Genomic DNA, 15819 nt, shown 5'->3' with positions numbered 1-15819 from the left:
AGAGTTTGAGCAGGATAGGTGTTAGCTCTTCTCTAAATTTTTGGTAGAATTCAGCTGTGAAGCCGTCTGGACCTGGGCTTTTGTTTGCTGGAAGATTTTTGATTACAGTTTCAATTTCCGTGCTTGTGATGGGTCTGTTAAGATTTTCTATTTCTTCCTGGTCCAGTTTTGGAAAGTTGTACTTTTCTAAGAATTTGTCCATTTCTTCCACGTTGTCCATTTTATTGGCATATAATTGTTGATAGTAGTCTCTTATGATCCTTTGTATTTCTGTGTTGTCTGTTGTGATCTCTCCATTTTCGTTTCTAATTTTGTTGATTTGATTTTTCTCCTTTTGTTTCTTGATGAGTCTGGCTAATGGTTTGTCAATTTTATTTATCCTTTCAAAGAACCAGCTTTTGGTTTTGTTGATTTTTGCTATGGTCTCTTTTGTTTCTTTTGCATTTATTTCTGCTCTAATTTTTAAGATTTCTTTCCTTCTACTAACCCTGGGGTTCTTCATTTCTTCCTTTTCTAGTTGCTTTAGGTGTAGAGTTAGGTTATTTATTTGACTTTTTTCTTGTTTCTTGAGGTGTGCCTGTATTGCTATGAACTTTCCCCTTAGGACTGCTTTTACCGTGTCCCACAGGTTTTGGGTTGTTGTGTTTTCATTTTCATTCGTTTCTGTGCAAATTTTGATTTCTTTTTTGATTTCTTCTGTGATTTGTTGGTTATTCAGCAGTGTGTTGTTCAGCCTCCATATGTTGGAATTTTTAATAGTTTTTCTTCTGTAATTGAGATCTAATCTTACTGCATTGTGGTCAGAAAAAATGCTTGGAATGATTTCAATTTTTTTGAATTTACCAAGGCTAGCTTTATGGCCCAGGATGTGATCTATCCTGGAGAAGGTTCCATGTGCACTTGAGAAAAAGGTGAAATTCATTGTTTTGGGATGAAATGTCCTATAGATATCAATTAGGTGTAACTGGTCTATTGTATCATTTAAAGTTTGTGTTTCCTTGTTAATTTTCTGTTTAGTTGATCTATCCATAGGTGTGAGTGGGGTATTAAAGTCTCCCACTATTATTGTGTTATTGTTAATTTCTCCTTTCAAGACATTTCTCCAAAGAAGACATACAGATGGCTAACAAACACATGAAAAGATGCTCAACATCACTCATTATCAGAGAAATGCAAATCAAAACCACTATGAGGTACCATTTCACACCAGTCAGAATGGCTGCGATCCAAAAGTCTACAAATAATAAATGCTGGAGAGGGTGTGGAGAAAAGGGAACCCTCTTACACTGTTGGTGGGAATGCAAACTAGTACAGCCATTATGGAGAACAGTGTGGAGATTCCTTAAAAAACTGGAAATAGAACTGCCTTATGATCCAGCAATCCCATTGCTGGGCATACACACTGAGGAAACCAGAAGGGAAAGAGACACGTGTACCCCAATGTTCATCGCAGCACTGTTTATAATAGCCAGGACATGGAAGCAACCTAGATGTCCATCAGCAGATGAATGGATAAGAAAGCAGTGGTACATATACACAATGGAGTATTACTCAGCCATTAAAAAGAATATATTTGAATCAGCTCTAATGAGGTGGATGAAACTGGAGCCTATTATACAGAGTGAAGTAAGCCAGAAGGAAAAACATAAATACAGTATACTAACGCATATATATGGAATTTAGAAAGATGGTAACAATAACCCAGTGTACGAGACAGCAAAAGATACACTGATGTATAGAACAGTCTTATGGACTCTGTGGGAGAGGGAGAGGGTGGGAAGATTTGGGAGAGTGGCATTGAAACATGTAAAATATCATGTAGGAAATGAGTTGCCAGTCAGGTTTTATGCACGATGCTGGATGCTTGGGGCTGGTGCACTGGGACGGCCCAGAGGGATGGTATGGGGAGGGAGGAGGGAGGAGGGTTCGGGATGGGGAACACATGTATACCTGTGGCGGATTCATTTTGATATTTGGCAAAACTAATACAATTATGTAAAGTTTAAAAATAAAATAAAATTAGAAAAAAAAATTTATTCAACAAAATGATTAAAACCTATTTAAGAGTTTTAACATTCATATAAAATTTCATTTTTATAATTAGGAAAATAAGAATTATATGTAACTTGGTAATATAGAAGTTTATTATAATGAATATATTGTTATATATTAAGCTTATAGCTTTCTAGAGATTTTGCCTTGAAAATGAGACCTGTGAATTCTGCCACAGTCATTAGTAGCATTAGGTCTCTGGAAAGTTACTTGCCCTGAATTTCATTTCCATCAAAGGATTTTTACCAAAACTAAATCATATGATGTCATAATAATACTCATATTATTATTACTAATAAATGTTAATGATTTTCATTGTTATTTCAATTATTATAAACTTGAGAGTAGCACAACAGATTATTTTTAACTCAGAATAATATTTGCTAATTGTCATGACTTTTATATGTATCTAACACATCCTTTGGAGAAGGCAATGGCACCCCACTCCAGTACTCTTGCCTGGAAAATCCATGGACGGAGCAGCCTGGTAGGCTGCAGTCCATGGGGTCGCTAAGGGTCAGACATAACTGAGGGACTTCACTTTCATTTTTCTCTTTCATGCATTGGAGAAGGAAATGGCAACCCACTCCAGTATTCTTGCCTGGATAATCCCAGGGACGATGGAGTCTGGTGGGCTGCCTTATGGGGTTGCACAGAGTCGGACACTACTGAAGCGACTTAGCAGCAGCAACACATCCTTTAGACTATTAAAAGTTTTTATTTTGATTTACTTCCTTAGTCAGAGTACTTGTGAAGGATCAGATAATGTGAACTGAGGAAAATATACCTCTGAATGAAAGGAAAAGTACAATTTAAAAACTCTGCTGCTGCTGCTAAGTCGCTTCAGTCGTGTCTGACTCTGTTCCACCCCATAGACGCCCGCCCACCAGGCTCAGCCATCCCTGGGATTCTTCAGACAAGAACACTGGAGTGGGTTGCCATTTCCTTCTCCAATGCATGAAAGTGAAAAGTGAAAGTGAAGTTGCTCAGTCGTGTCCAACTCTTAGTGACCCCATGGACTGCAGCCTACCAGGCTCCTCCGTCCATGGGATTTTCTAGGCAAGAGTACTGGAGTGGGGTGCCATTGCCTTCTCCTCTAAAAACTCTACTTCCTGTCAAAGAAGACATTAAATTAAAACATATTTGTAAAATTTATGTTGAATAAGAGACTGTTGAAAATACTTGTTATACAGAATTGATTCATGGAGGATATTTCAATGTAATTGATATTATCGAGGCAGGTTTTATATATATACTCTCACATATACTCTCACATGCATAAACATACCACACACACACAATACCTTCATTTTAATAATAGCCCTATTGAAATAGTTGGTTCTCTCTATGTTCAGATGAAGATGCCAGTAGTGTAGAAAATGCTAAATTCATTTGGTCACAATTCTGCTGAATTTTCCTCTTGTCTAATTGTATTGAACATGTTCAACCTTTTTTCCTTCTTGTGAAGAATGAAATAAAGGAGAAATCGGATTTTTACAGTATTTATAATATCTTTATTACTTGTCCCTTTGAATACATGCACAGTTTCCACTGGCATTAGTGTAAATATCATGCTACTACTACTAAGTCGCTTCAGTTGTGTCCACCTTTTTGCGATTCCATGAATAGTAGCCCACCAGGCTCCTCTGTCCATGGAATTCTTCAGGCAAGAATACTAGAGTGGGCTTCCCTTTCCTTCTTCAGAGGATCTTCTGGAGGATCCAAGGATCAAACCTACATCTCTTGAGGCTCCTGCTTTGCAGCCAGATTCTTTACCACTGAGCTGCCAGGGAAGCCCAGAAATACCATGAGTAGATGCAAAAACATTATAGATCTCTCTCTTGATTTGAATATCTGTACACAGTGAAACTAATGTGTATGCGCAGTGCACTGTTAGAATTAAATGTGAAAACCTACTCGTGAATAGTAACATCTAAAACAGTGAGGATAGATGATGACTTAACAATTCTGAATAGCTTTCAAGAACTGTAAATCCTACTGTGACCCGTGAATTGTCTCAAAGCACAGAGTTGTGCCTTAAAAAAAATTTAATCTCCAAAGCGAATTTGCTAAAGCATCTAAGGCAAAGGGGAATACGTTTCATGTGAAAAGTCTGATGTTCAGGTTTTTACTATAATTCTTCAGTTTTAAATGCTTCATGGTGTAAACAGATACATTGTGCTAATTTCCAGACTAATAATCATTATCAAATACATATGAATGTGTGTGTATATATACATGTGTATGTATATACATATATATATATTCACTGATACTACTACTTATTGAGCATATATATAATATGTATATAATAGATCTAGTCATTGTCACACATACGTATTTATGAATGACATAGTGGATCATAATGTGTGCCATTGTATGTTCAGGTTTTTACTATGATTCTTCCATTTTAAATACTTGACAGCATAGAGTAAGTGAATATGTGATGCTAATTGCCAGTTAGTACTCATTATCAAATACATATTTACATGTGTATATATTGAGATATATATATTCATTGGTATAACTAGTTACTGAGTATATACTAATATATATAGTAGTTCTAGATATTACCACATATATGTATATAGGAATGGCATAATGGATTATATATGTAATATATATATTTGTACATACATGGAATAAGTGCTTGAAATGAGAAAAACAGCATAATATGGAAGAAATAGCTCCAAACTTGAAACTAGAAAATCAATATTCCTATTCCACTCATTCTAATTTTTGAATGTGAAACTTTGGTTAAATTACTTAAAATTTTTCACTACAATTTCTGAAAAATGAGAAAGTTTTTTTACTGAAAAAATGAAAGCTTTATCATTCTTAAAATTTATTTCAGCCACAAGTCTATGAAATCCACATTTGCTGATTTTGTTATCTTATGAAGGCATTTTGATTCTGTTATGGTCTGATGCAACATGTAATGGGTTTCAGTTGTCCTGTCAGCAAATCATTTGTGAAGAAACTCAGTGGCTTGACTTTGATGATTATCTCTGTGTTGATATGTGTTGATACTTTCTTCTTTTCAATTTTTAGAATTACCAAAAAGTATTTGGTATGTTTTGCTGTTCAGTCGCTCAGTCATGTCCGACTATTTGAGACTCTGTGGACTGCAGCATGCCAGGCTTCCCTGTCCTTCACTGTCTCCCAGAGTTTGCTCAAACTAGTGTCTATTGAGTCAGTGATGCCATCCAACCATCTCATCCTCTATCGTCCCCTTCTCCTCCTTTCCTCAGTCTTTCCCAGCATCAGGGTCTTTTCTAATGAATTAGCTCTTTGCTTCAGGTGGCCAAAGTAATGAAGCTTCAACTTCAGCATCAATCCTTCCAATGAATATTGAGGGTTGCTTTCCTTTAGAATTGATTGACTGGTGTGATCTCCTTGCAGTCCAAGGGACTCTCAAGAGTCTTCTCCAGGACCACAGTTCAAAAGCATCAATTCTTCGGCACTCAGCCTCCTTTATGATCGAATTCTCACATCCATATATGACTACTGGAAAAACCATAGCTTTGACTGTGTTATTTTTATAAAATTAGATATGCAGATCTTCCAATACTTTTATCAACTCTATATAGGGAAAAATTCCTTCCGTTATTGACTTGCTGTATCTTTTGACCCCAACTGTGTCCTTTCTTTGCCTAGTGCTGCTCCCACCAATTGAATGAGAACAGGTTTGGCAAAGCAGAGCAGAAGCTTTCTTCCTTTATCAAGGAATGGGAAAGGGACAACTCTAAGAACTTTTCTTCCGGGGTAAGGCAAGTGTGAAATTTTTAACGGTTATGAGGTGGGTATGCCATCAGAACCTGTGGAAAATGGCAGTAAGTTTCCAGAAATGTCCAAAGCAGGCACAGTCCTTTGGGCTCCTTCACTCAGGATGCTAATTGTGCTACTAAAGTCCAGCTCCTCCTTTTGGGCAGAGATTCTAGCATGGTAATGAAGCAAAGGCAACTTTCAGACATCGGGGGTCTCTTTGGCTCAGGTGCTGCCCTGGTGGTCAGGCTAGAACTGGTTGGGGCAGTAGACTGTTGCTATCTTGGACCTTTCTACTTGAGCTGATCCTGCAGTTTTGCTTCTGCAATGTGACTTCTGCCTCAGCAAACAGAGAAGTGAGCATGAGTAATGGATTGTGGTGTGGAAAAGGAAGAAAGTAGGTTAGCCTCTGTACAGGTATGGGTCTCTTTCTCGTGACACTTCAGTATGTGTCTGTCTGTCTGCTAAGTCATGTCTGACTCTTTGTGACGCCATGGACTGTATCCTGCCAGGCTCCTATGTCCATGGAATTTTCCAGAAAAAAAACAAAACAAAACAATACTGGAGTGGATTGCCATTTCCTACTCCAGGAGATCTTCTTGACCCAAGGACTGAACCCGTATCTCTTTTTGCGTTGGCAGACAGATTCTTTATCATTGCACCACCTGGAAAACCCCTTCAATATCTGTAGCAAAACCTTTCTCAGTATTTTTAGAGGAAATTCAGGGATAAATGAAGAAACATTTTTTGCTCTACTACCTTCCCAGCTAAACAGCATTTCCTCTACTTGCCAGCTATATGTATAAAATGAAGATTTTATATATTGAAACTAAAAATAAAAGCATGTGATTTATACTTGCTAAATAATTTGGGTCTTCTGGAGTCATGATAATACTTGTGATAATAAATTCACATACAGGTACATTTGCAATTGTTTTTGTTCTAATTTAGAATTAGTTGTAACTACATTTTTATTCTTATATTTGAAGTTGAATTTTAATTTTATTTTTTATTGAAGTATAGTTGATTTACAGTATTCTGTCAATCTCTTTTGTACAGCAAAATGATTCACTTATACACATATAGACAAGGAAATATTTTTTATTCTTTTCAATTATTGTTTATCATAGATATTGAATATAGTTCCCTCTGCTGTGGAGTAGAACCTTGTTGTTTATCCATCCTATTTGAATTAGAATTTAGGTGTCCTGTTTTACAAGATCATGCCTAACTAATATGAGGAAAGTTTAAACTATTATTTTTTGTTGAATATCTAATATACTCAGGCTCCATTATAAATGCTCTAACAATAAAAATAGTTTCTATGGCCCAGGAAATTCATTTTGCTAAGGAGAAAAGGCATATATCCATGACTGAGACAGTATCATGAATAGAGATATGAAGGTATAAATGCTTAAAGTGTTTTTGAGAGTTATGGAGGTGGTCAGATTAGTAAATTCTTATAAATATTTTATTTAACAAACATGTTTGTGAATGTGAATTTGTGTAAAATTATGTTTTTAACTTATACACATGATCCTTTACAACAGTTAAAAAATTAAGACCTCAACATGTTTTTAATACTGCTGTAAGCCATAATTATTTTCTTCTCTAAGATATATGAAGACAAGGGATGATCTATTTTGTATTTAAAAACTTGTATGTAGAGTACATGTCACTCTCTTTCCGAAAGGAAAAGTAAAGACCATATTTTCTCTCTCATGGAAGTAGAAGATCATCAGTCCCTAATAGTGGAAATGATTATAATTACAGTTTAGTCATTAGGAATCTTTAGGAGATATTCCTTCTCTGCCTGTTGCTTGGTTATTCTTCCCTCCAGTTTGGCCAGCATAAAATATAAATAGACTGTGATTTGTTGATCACATACTGTGCATGTGTGTATGTGTGCATGTGTGTATGTAAATGGTGGAAGAATTATTTCATCATGACAATAAGTTGGATCTGGCTTTCTCCTCCAGGTTTTAAAATAAAACTGACAGTTAAAACATGCTAATAAAAATAGCTGGGAAAGAAATAGATGCTGTATCATCATGTACGCTATATAGTTGTGAATGTTTGGGAAACTTTAATTTCAAAAATGACCTTTGATGTTCAGTTAGACTGGTGATATGCATTTATTAATACAAAAGATAGAGATGACATAACTATACTATTGGAAGTGCATGGCATACATAAAAAAGGACTGTCTTTCTTGAGATTCTTCATGTGGAAATTACCAGGTTGTCTTCAGAATAGTTGTGCTTGATATAAAATGCTGCATTTACTTTGTGATAAAAAGCCAAACTTAAAATGAGATTTTATAGCTGATGAAAAAAGTAAATAAATAAATAAGTGGATTTGAAATGTTGACTAAGATTTCCTGTTCTTTGCTTATGCTGTCTGTGAGCAGTAAGATAAACTGTTTGTTTTGTCTACTTCCTTTCTGTTTCCTGAAAGATGAACTGCTTCTTTTGTGCATTTCATTTCAGTATATCTTAATTCAGAACAGAATTGACTAATTTGCTATCATTTTGGCAGATTTCTGCCATTTATTAAGCCAGGTTTAATGTTTAAAGCAATTTTAAGTGTTCTGTCAGGCAATAGTAAAATGCTTCCATTAAAAATGTATTACCAATACTCATCAGAAGTCAATAATGTTACTTTCTATAAAACAAGATTGATTAGAAACTCTTCTTTTAAAAAATCTGTTTGGTATTCATGACAAATTAAACATCTCTGTATAAATACATATCACTTCTTTGTGAATAGGCATTTAGATTATCTGATTTAAAATGAATTGGATATTTCAGCTCTAGATATAGCACCCTTATATCACACTTCCTAACAAACTACTAAAAAAACCTTTATATCCCAGTATGATAATATTATATTTCAATGTAATTATTAATTTAATCTAGATTCTCATAAATATTATCACAAATTAAAAGTCTTTATAAATGTAGATTAAAGCTATCAGGATAAATTAAATTTTATTGCCTAAATATTTTCATTAAAAACTTAGTCTATGAAGTAAACTTCTAATTCAGAGGCAACAAGATAAGTTTAAAATTAATGTGTATTATATAAATTGATTACATCAATAAAACTAATAATATTCTGAGTATTAGGTATATAATAATATAATTCCAAAATAATTTTATATCAATTAAAAAATTCTTCACCCTTTTCTTATGTTCTTATCCATGGCAGGTATTCAAAATGTATAGGATATGGAAAGGAAAGGTTTAAATTGGCTGGTCAAAGTTGTCAGTGAATCCATGCAAATATAGAAGAGCAGTGGTTAAGAAAAATCCAGGCACACAATAAGCCTATTAGACATTTTGCCTTCTCTAGCAGATATTAATGATTGCTTTACCATGATGAAGCCACTTAGGGTGGGGAGGTCAAAAGTAACCTGCCAGATTTGTCAGAAATGAACATAGTTTCACATTTGCTGTATCATGTATTGAGTCTTATAATGCGTGTTAAATATCATGATTGGTCTTTTCTTAGAAGATTCGAGTGCTTCAGCTACAGAATATTAAATCAACAAAATTGGAAGATGTAAAGTGTGTCTGCTTTTATTGATATGTATATGTGTCTTTGTGTGCATGTATGTGAATATATATGCATATCTGTGTCTGCATATAGTGTGTTTATCTCTTCATATATGTGTATAGTATCTGTATTCTATTAATATATATGGAAAAAGGTCATTTTTATATACACACTTTTTTCACACACTGTAATGCATATTATAGTCAAGAAATATATATTATGCATATATAGATTGGATGTACATATGTTCATAGTTATTCCTTTATCATGTTATTGTCCTTTAGGTGTATGTCTTTCTTTATCAGGAGGGAATTCATTAAGTTCAGTTCAGTCACTCAGTTGTGTCTGACTCTTTGTGACCCCATGAATCGCAGCACACCAGGCCTCCCTGTCCATCACCAACTCCTGGACATTACCCAAACTCATGTCCATTGAGTCGGCGATGCCATCCAGCCATCTCATCCTCTGTCGTCCCCTTCTCCTCCTGCCCCCAATCCCTCCCAGCATCAGGGTCTTTTCCAATGAGTCACTTCTTCATATGAGGTGGCCAAAATATTAGAGTTTCAGCTTCAGCATCATTCCTTCCAATGAACACCCAGGGCTGATCTCCTTCAGAATGGACTGGTTGGATCTCCTTGCAGTCCAAGGGACTCAAGAGTCTTCTCCAACACCACAGTTCAAAAGCATCAATTCTTTGGCGCTCAGCCTTCTTCACAGTCCAACTCTCATATCCATACATGACCACTGGAAAAACCATAGTCTTGACTAGACGGACCTTTGTTGGCAAGTAATGTCTCTGCTTTTGAATATGCTATCTAGGTTGGTCATAACTTTCCTTCCAGGGAGTAAGCATCTTTTAATTTCATGGCTGCAGTCACCATCTGCAGTGATTTTGGAGCCCCAAAAAATAAAGTCTGACACTGTTTCCACTGTTTCCCCATCTGTTTCCCATGAAGTGATGGGACCAGATGCCATGATCTTCGTTTTCTGAATGTTGAGCTTTAAGCCAACTTTTTTCACTCTCCTCTTTCACTTTCATCAAGAGGCTTTTTAGTTCTTCTTCACTTTCTGCCATAAGGGTGGTGTCATCTGTTTTCCCAGCAATCTTGATTCCAGCTTGTGCTTCTTCCAGCCCTGTGTTTCTCATGATGTACTCTGCATAAAAGTTAAATAAGCAGGGTGGCAATACACTGCCTTGACGTACTCCTTTTCCTATTTGGAACCAGTCTATTGTTCCATGTCCAGTTCTAACTGTTGCTTCCTGACCTGTATACAGGTTTCTCGAGAGGCAGATCAGGTGGTCTGGTATTCCCATCTCTTTCAAAATTTTCCACAGTTGATTGTGATCCACACGGTTAAAGGCTTTGGCATAGTCAATAAAGCAGAATTAGGTGTTTTTCTGGAACTCTCTTGCTTTTTTGATGATCCATTGGATGTTGGCAATTTGGTCTCTGGTTCCTCTGCCTTTTCTAAAACCAGCTTGAACATCTGGAAGTTCGCAGTTCACATATTCCTGAAGCCTGGGTTGGAGAATTTCGAACATTGCTTTCCTAGAGTGTGAGATGAGTGCAATTGTGCAGAAGTTTGAGCTTCTTTGGCATTGCCTTTCTTTGGGAATGGAATGAAAACTGACCTTTTCCTAGGTTTATTGAAAAATGCAAAAAGTACATTAACCCAATTATTTGGGATTAAAAAGTAAATTAATAAAAAATGTGTGCCTGCTTAGAACTGGAGGAGTCAATATGCATGATCATATGGCAAAGAATCTCCAAATATGCTATAAAGTCAGAATCCCCATTAAATACTTTCAATCCTTTTGGGTATAACCCTAGAAGGCAGTATCCCATAGTGACACAGAGCAAGAATGTTGGAGTCAAGGAGGAAAAGGCTCTGGCCATTGTTGTGTGAACTTAGTCATATTTCTTGCATGGAATCCTAATTTTTAAAAAACAGTATTTGTATATAGTACTATTTGAAAAGGTGACGACAGAGGATTAGATGGTTGGATGGCATTACGGACTCAATGGAAATGAGTTTGAGCAAGCTCCAGGAGTTGGTGATGGACAGGGAAGCCTGGTGTGCTGCAGTCCAGGGGGTTGCAAAGAGTCGGACATGACTGAGCAACTTAACTGAACTGAATTATTTTAAGAATTATATTAGATACTGTAGTGTGAAAAAATTAATAGAAAATGTTAAGCTCTGTTTGGGTTATATTACAGTATTTAGAAAAAGATACCAGCGTTTATTAAGACATATTTAGTTACCATAGTTTACTTACATTTTGCAGGCATAGCATCATTTAATATAGTTAATAAACCTTACAGATGGATATTATTTTTATTATTAGGTTTTATAGATGATGAATGTGTTTAGAGTTTGAATCACTTGCTCAAGGTCAGACTAACTAATGTGAGAGTCAGGATTTGAAAAGATATGGAAAGTCTTGTTCAAGAAAGAAGGAAGAGAAGAAGTAAAAAGAAAAATAATAAATGAAAATCATGATCAAAATTTGATTCCTATTGACTTCATGAAGGGACTCTCAGAACATTTTCTTATTTTTCTCCTGTTATTCAGAAAAAAATCTTCAAGCTATGAATTCCTATAGATCTTAGTACATGAGGCATTCAGTGCATTTAACCACTTTGTTTTGCAAAGGCTTTTTGTACTTCTTATGCCTTCCCAGTGCTCTCCCAGCAAAACACTCTGATGTGCTATTCATCATTTCCATTTGGAAGAAGTAACTACATTCCTGCTTAGCTGTCACACTGCTTCCAGTACAGTGTGTTTCAGTAATAAATAAAGTGCATGCTTTAAGTATACGTTTTCCGATACATAAGTCTCTTTGGCATAATTCTGGAGGGCATGAGAGAATATTTATGTTATTGTTTAATGGCGACTCACTTCTTTCTAGGAGCAATTTTTGATGAATCTGCCAAAAAGGATGATGAGGTATTTCGCACAGCAGTTGGTGACCTCAACCAGAATGAGGAGATCTTACAGACTGAGAAAATCACATTTTCGGTGACATTTGTTGATGGCAACAACCCTTTTCAAGCAGTTCAGGAAGGTAAGGTCTATCAGCACTCTACATTTTATTTTGTTTTTTTGGTTCAATTCAAATGGCGATGAAATTAAATTTTTAAAAGCCATTAAACATGAACATCGTTTTTGCATCTTTGCTGCATTGCCTTTCTTTTAGGGTGTTATTTGGTAGATTTTAATCCTGTATTCTACTTCTGAAAGAGCAGTGAGTGGAAAGTTATTGTTTTAATTGAAATATATGAAAATGGTCATAAATATTTACAATAAAAACTTTGCAACATTTTATGACTTTAGTGTAATTGAAGCATTCCTTAAAAATATGACTTTCTATCTGAAGTTTTACTTTGTTTTCTTTGAGATAACTGCTGCCTTGAGTGATGTCACAACTGGAGATGACATTTAAGGTGTATTCATGACAGAAGTATTGCTGAAAGGAAAACTTTTAGACAGTACATATAAATCAAAGATTTTGTACTGGAATCTACGCTGACCTATGCTATCCATTTTTCACTCTCTACAGTGTGCCAAATTTTAAAGCATTTTTCTCCATTCTCTGTGTAAACTTGAGTGAATTAAAATTTTTCATAGGTACAAAGTCATACAAATACAAATTATTTTTATTATGCTAGAATGATCCTTCGTATGAGTGAAGGATTTTAATAGTGAAATATCTTACACTAATAAAATTCTAGTTTTGATGCTATTTTTGTAATGCAATATTTAGTCTTTTGATTGGCAAAGTAGTGATTATTCATGAAGTTATTTGTTGTTAATCAGTTTTATATTTTATTGTGATTATATATTTAGTAAAGATACTACTATGAAATTAATTTAGTTAAATGAAGCATTTCTTTCATTAAAAACTTAGAGAAATTGGCAGAAGAAAATATGGACAAGATATAACTGTAGTAAAATTTGGTAGAAAACTTTTTAAAGAAAAGTATTGAAGGGATAAAAAAGATAAATGTTTTTAATTTAATGTATTTACATGATATACAAGTAAGTTTTATTGGAATGTGTTTGTGATCAGTGGCATTGGCTAAAGCTGATTTAAAGCTTATTTCTGTCAGTAAGGCAATGGATAGAATGATTAATAGTCTAATGGATTTTCCTTCTTATTAATTTGATGAAGTGAAAAGATATTATTTTAATGAAATGAACAGAAATTTTAAAGGCTGATTTTGTAATAACATAGATTTTTCATATTAACATGATGTAACTTTAATACATAAATATAAATTTTAAAAATCAGATTACTATAAGCATCTGTTTTTTTCTTGCATTTAATTCAGAATTATCCTGGGAATTTGCAACTTTAAATCATGGCTATGCTGATAAATTTTCTATAGAAACATCTAAAAACTGTCTAAATTAATGTTAGAATTCATAAAGCAGTCTGAAAAAATAATAAACTAGAAATTGTGAAAAATACCTGTAACATAAAGGAATAGTTACACTAAGAATGTTATTCTTTAAAGTAGGTAGATATTTCTTTCCCAACTGTTAGTTTCAGTAACCAGAGTAAGAACAGGAAAAAATGAGGACCGACTTATTTTTGTGACTGTCTTCTCATGAACTGCAGATGTGCTAAAATATCCATGCCTTTTAAAAAATCCACTTTGACTGAAAAAATGTGGATAAAGCAGTGAGAAATATACATTGGGTAAAATGAAATTGCAGCAGCTAAATAAATATGGCCTTCACACCTTTTTTTAGAGACTACAATTTGAAACACAAGGGCAGTTTTTAAAATACCACAGTTAATCCATTTACATATTGCTTTGAGTAACCATTTCTACTGTCCACTAAATTCTGGAAACAAAAATATCTCTCAAAAGAACTATTGTGATATAAAAGAATTTGTGGCACTGAAAGCAAATTGAGAGAGGAAGTAAGTTTTAAGTTTTCACGATAGAGAATGCTAGATATTTGTCAAGAAAGAATAAAGAACTTGACAGTTTGCCTGATGGGTTTTAATACTAACAGGATGTTCTGGACCAGTTATTTTGATGGTCTGCTCTGGGTAATGAACCTGAAATAAGTTGTAGGAAACTCTGGAGCTAATTTTTCCCCATTCAATATCAAGAAAGATCTTGCTTAATTTTAGAAGTAAAAATAGTTTCTTTCTAGAGCTCTTATTATATTTGATAACTTTGAAACAATAATAGAAATATTCAATTGAGAGAGAACAAAAAGTATTTAGGAGTATTTCTTAAATATTTTGAGGAAGTCTTTTAGGAGAAACCTTCAACTGAACTATCAAAGATGGTCACCTTTCTATTATCGTATCTTTGCTGCAATACCATTAAAATCTATAATATAGAGGGTCTTAAATCAGTTTATTTGTTTTTCACATTCTAAAGATGGACACGGCATTCAGTGCTGTCATTATTATCAGTAAGTAGTTTATACATTAGTCTTTCTGATGAACATCTAAAAATTAATGATTTTGAATTCTTTTACCCTCTCTTTGTATTTTTAATATGTTTGTTTTTTCATTTGTTTATTTGAAAGTCTGACCCTTGAACAAATAACATCATCAAAGTATATGGATATTTTGGTCATAAAAATGAATTATAATAGGGATCTGTCAACAGATAAATGGAATCTAATATGAAATCCTCAGTTTATTTTATTGTTAGAACTTTCTCCAACATTTGCATGATTTTTTTAAATTTAATATTTTGTTTATCCCATCTATTTTCAACACTTAATAAGAGAGAGAGATTTAAATATAAACAGCCTACTCCATAAACTTTAATAAAGAATATTGGTAATATAAAGTGCTCCTTTGTAGTTTTGGTTACTGTAAGTTTGAGCATAATAATAATTATTTTAAGGTGATTTTCTTGAAGAAAATATCTTGTTTACAACACAGGATCAATATTTTTTATTCTCTGATGAGCAATGACTATTTGATCATCATTTTCACTATCCTATAACATTAATCTCAGCAGTTTCAGATAAATGAACAGTAGGAAAAAAATACTTGTTTTAATAAAAGTAATTTGTAAATAAACCACCTATTTTTAGGTAATTATTTTTGCTTTCTTCTGAATATGTTTTGATAAGCCATTGGTTACCTTTCATCTGTTGAGCTGTGATGTCAACTAATGGTAAAGACTTTTTCATACCTTAACTTAGGAATTCTTTTCTTTACTTTCTTTTTGTGTGTGGACATTTTCCTTAAGATATACCAAAAATAAAATTGAAAACCTATAGAATTATTATGGTACAAAATTATATAAATCCTATTGAATGTTAAATTAAATAATTGAGACCACTGTGGTTGAGTAATTCTTCTACAAACTAGAAGTGTGTAGCAAAGAACGAATGAACTAAGCCAAGGCCTGTAGACCACTGACCTGATATTTTCCTTACTATATCTGCAAGGATATATAT

General features: G+C 34.1%; 1 protein-coding gene across 1 annotated transcript in view; it reads left to right on the top strand.

Annotated features, from left to right (window-relative positions):
* Positions 1-15819, top strand: part of GRID2 (glutamate ionotropic receptor delta type subunit 2) — a 1601453-nt gene that overhangs the window by 323966 nt on the left and 1261668 nt on the right. Inside the window, exon 2 of the mRNA XM_015471545.3 lies at positions 12287-12442. Within this exon, the coding sequence (XP_015327031.2) occupies positions 12287-12442 (156 nt within the window). The remainder of the gene's footprint in view (positions 1-12286; positions 12443-15819) is intronic.

This window comes from Bos taurus, chromosome 6, assembly GCF_002263795.3.
Source record: "Bos taurus isolate L1 Dominette 01449 registration number 42190680 breed Hereford chromosome 6, ARS-UCD2.0, whole genome shotgun sequence".
In the NCBI taxonomy this organism is placed as follows: domain Eukaryota; kingdom Metazoa; phylum Chordata; class Mammalia; order Artiodactyla; family Bovidae; genus Bos; species Bos taurus.
The sequence above is the reverse complement of the archived record's forward strand: the minus strand, read 5'-3'. Positions and strand labels throughout refer to the sequence as shown.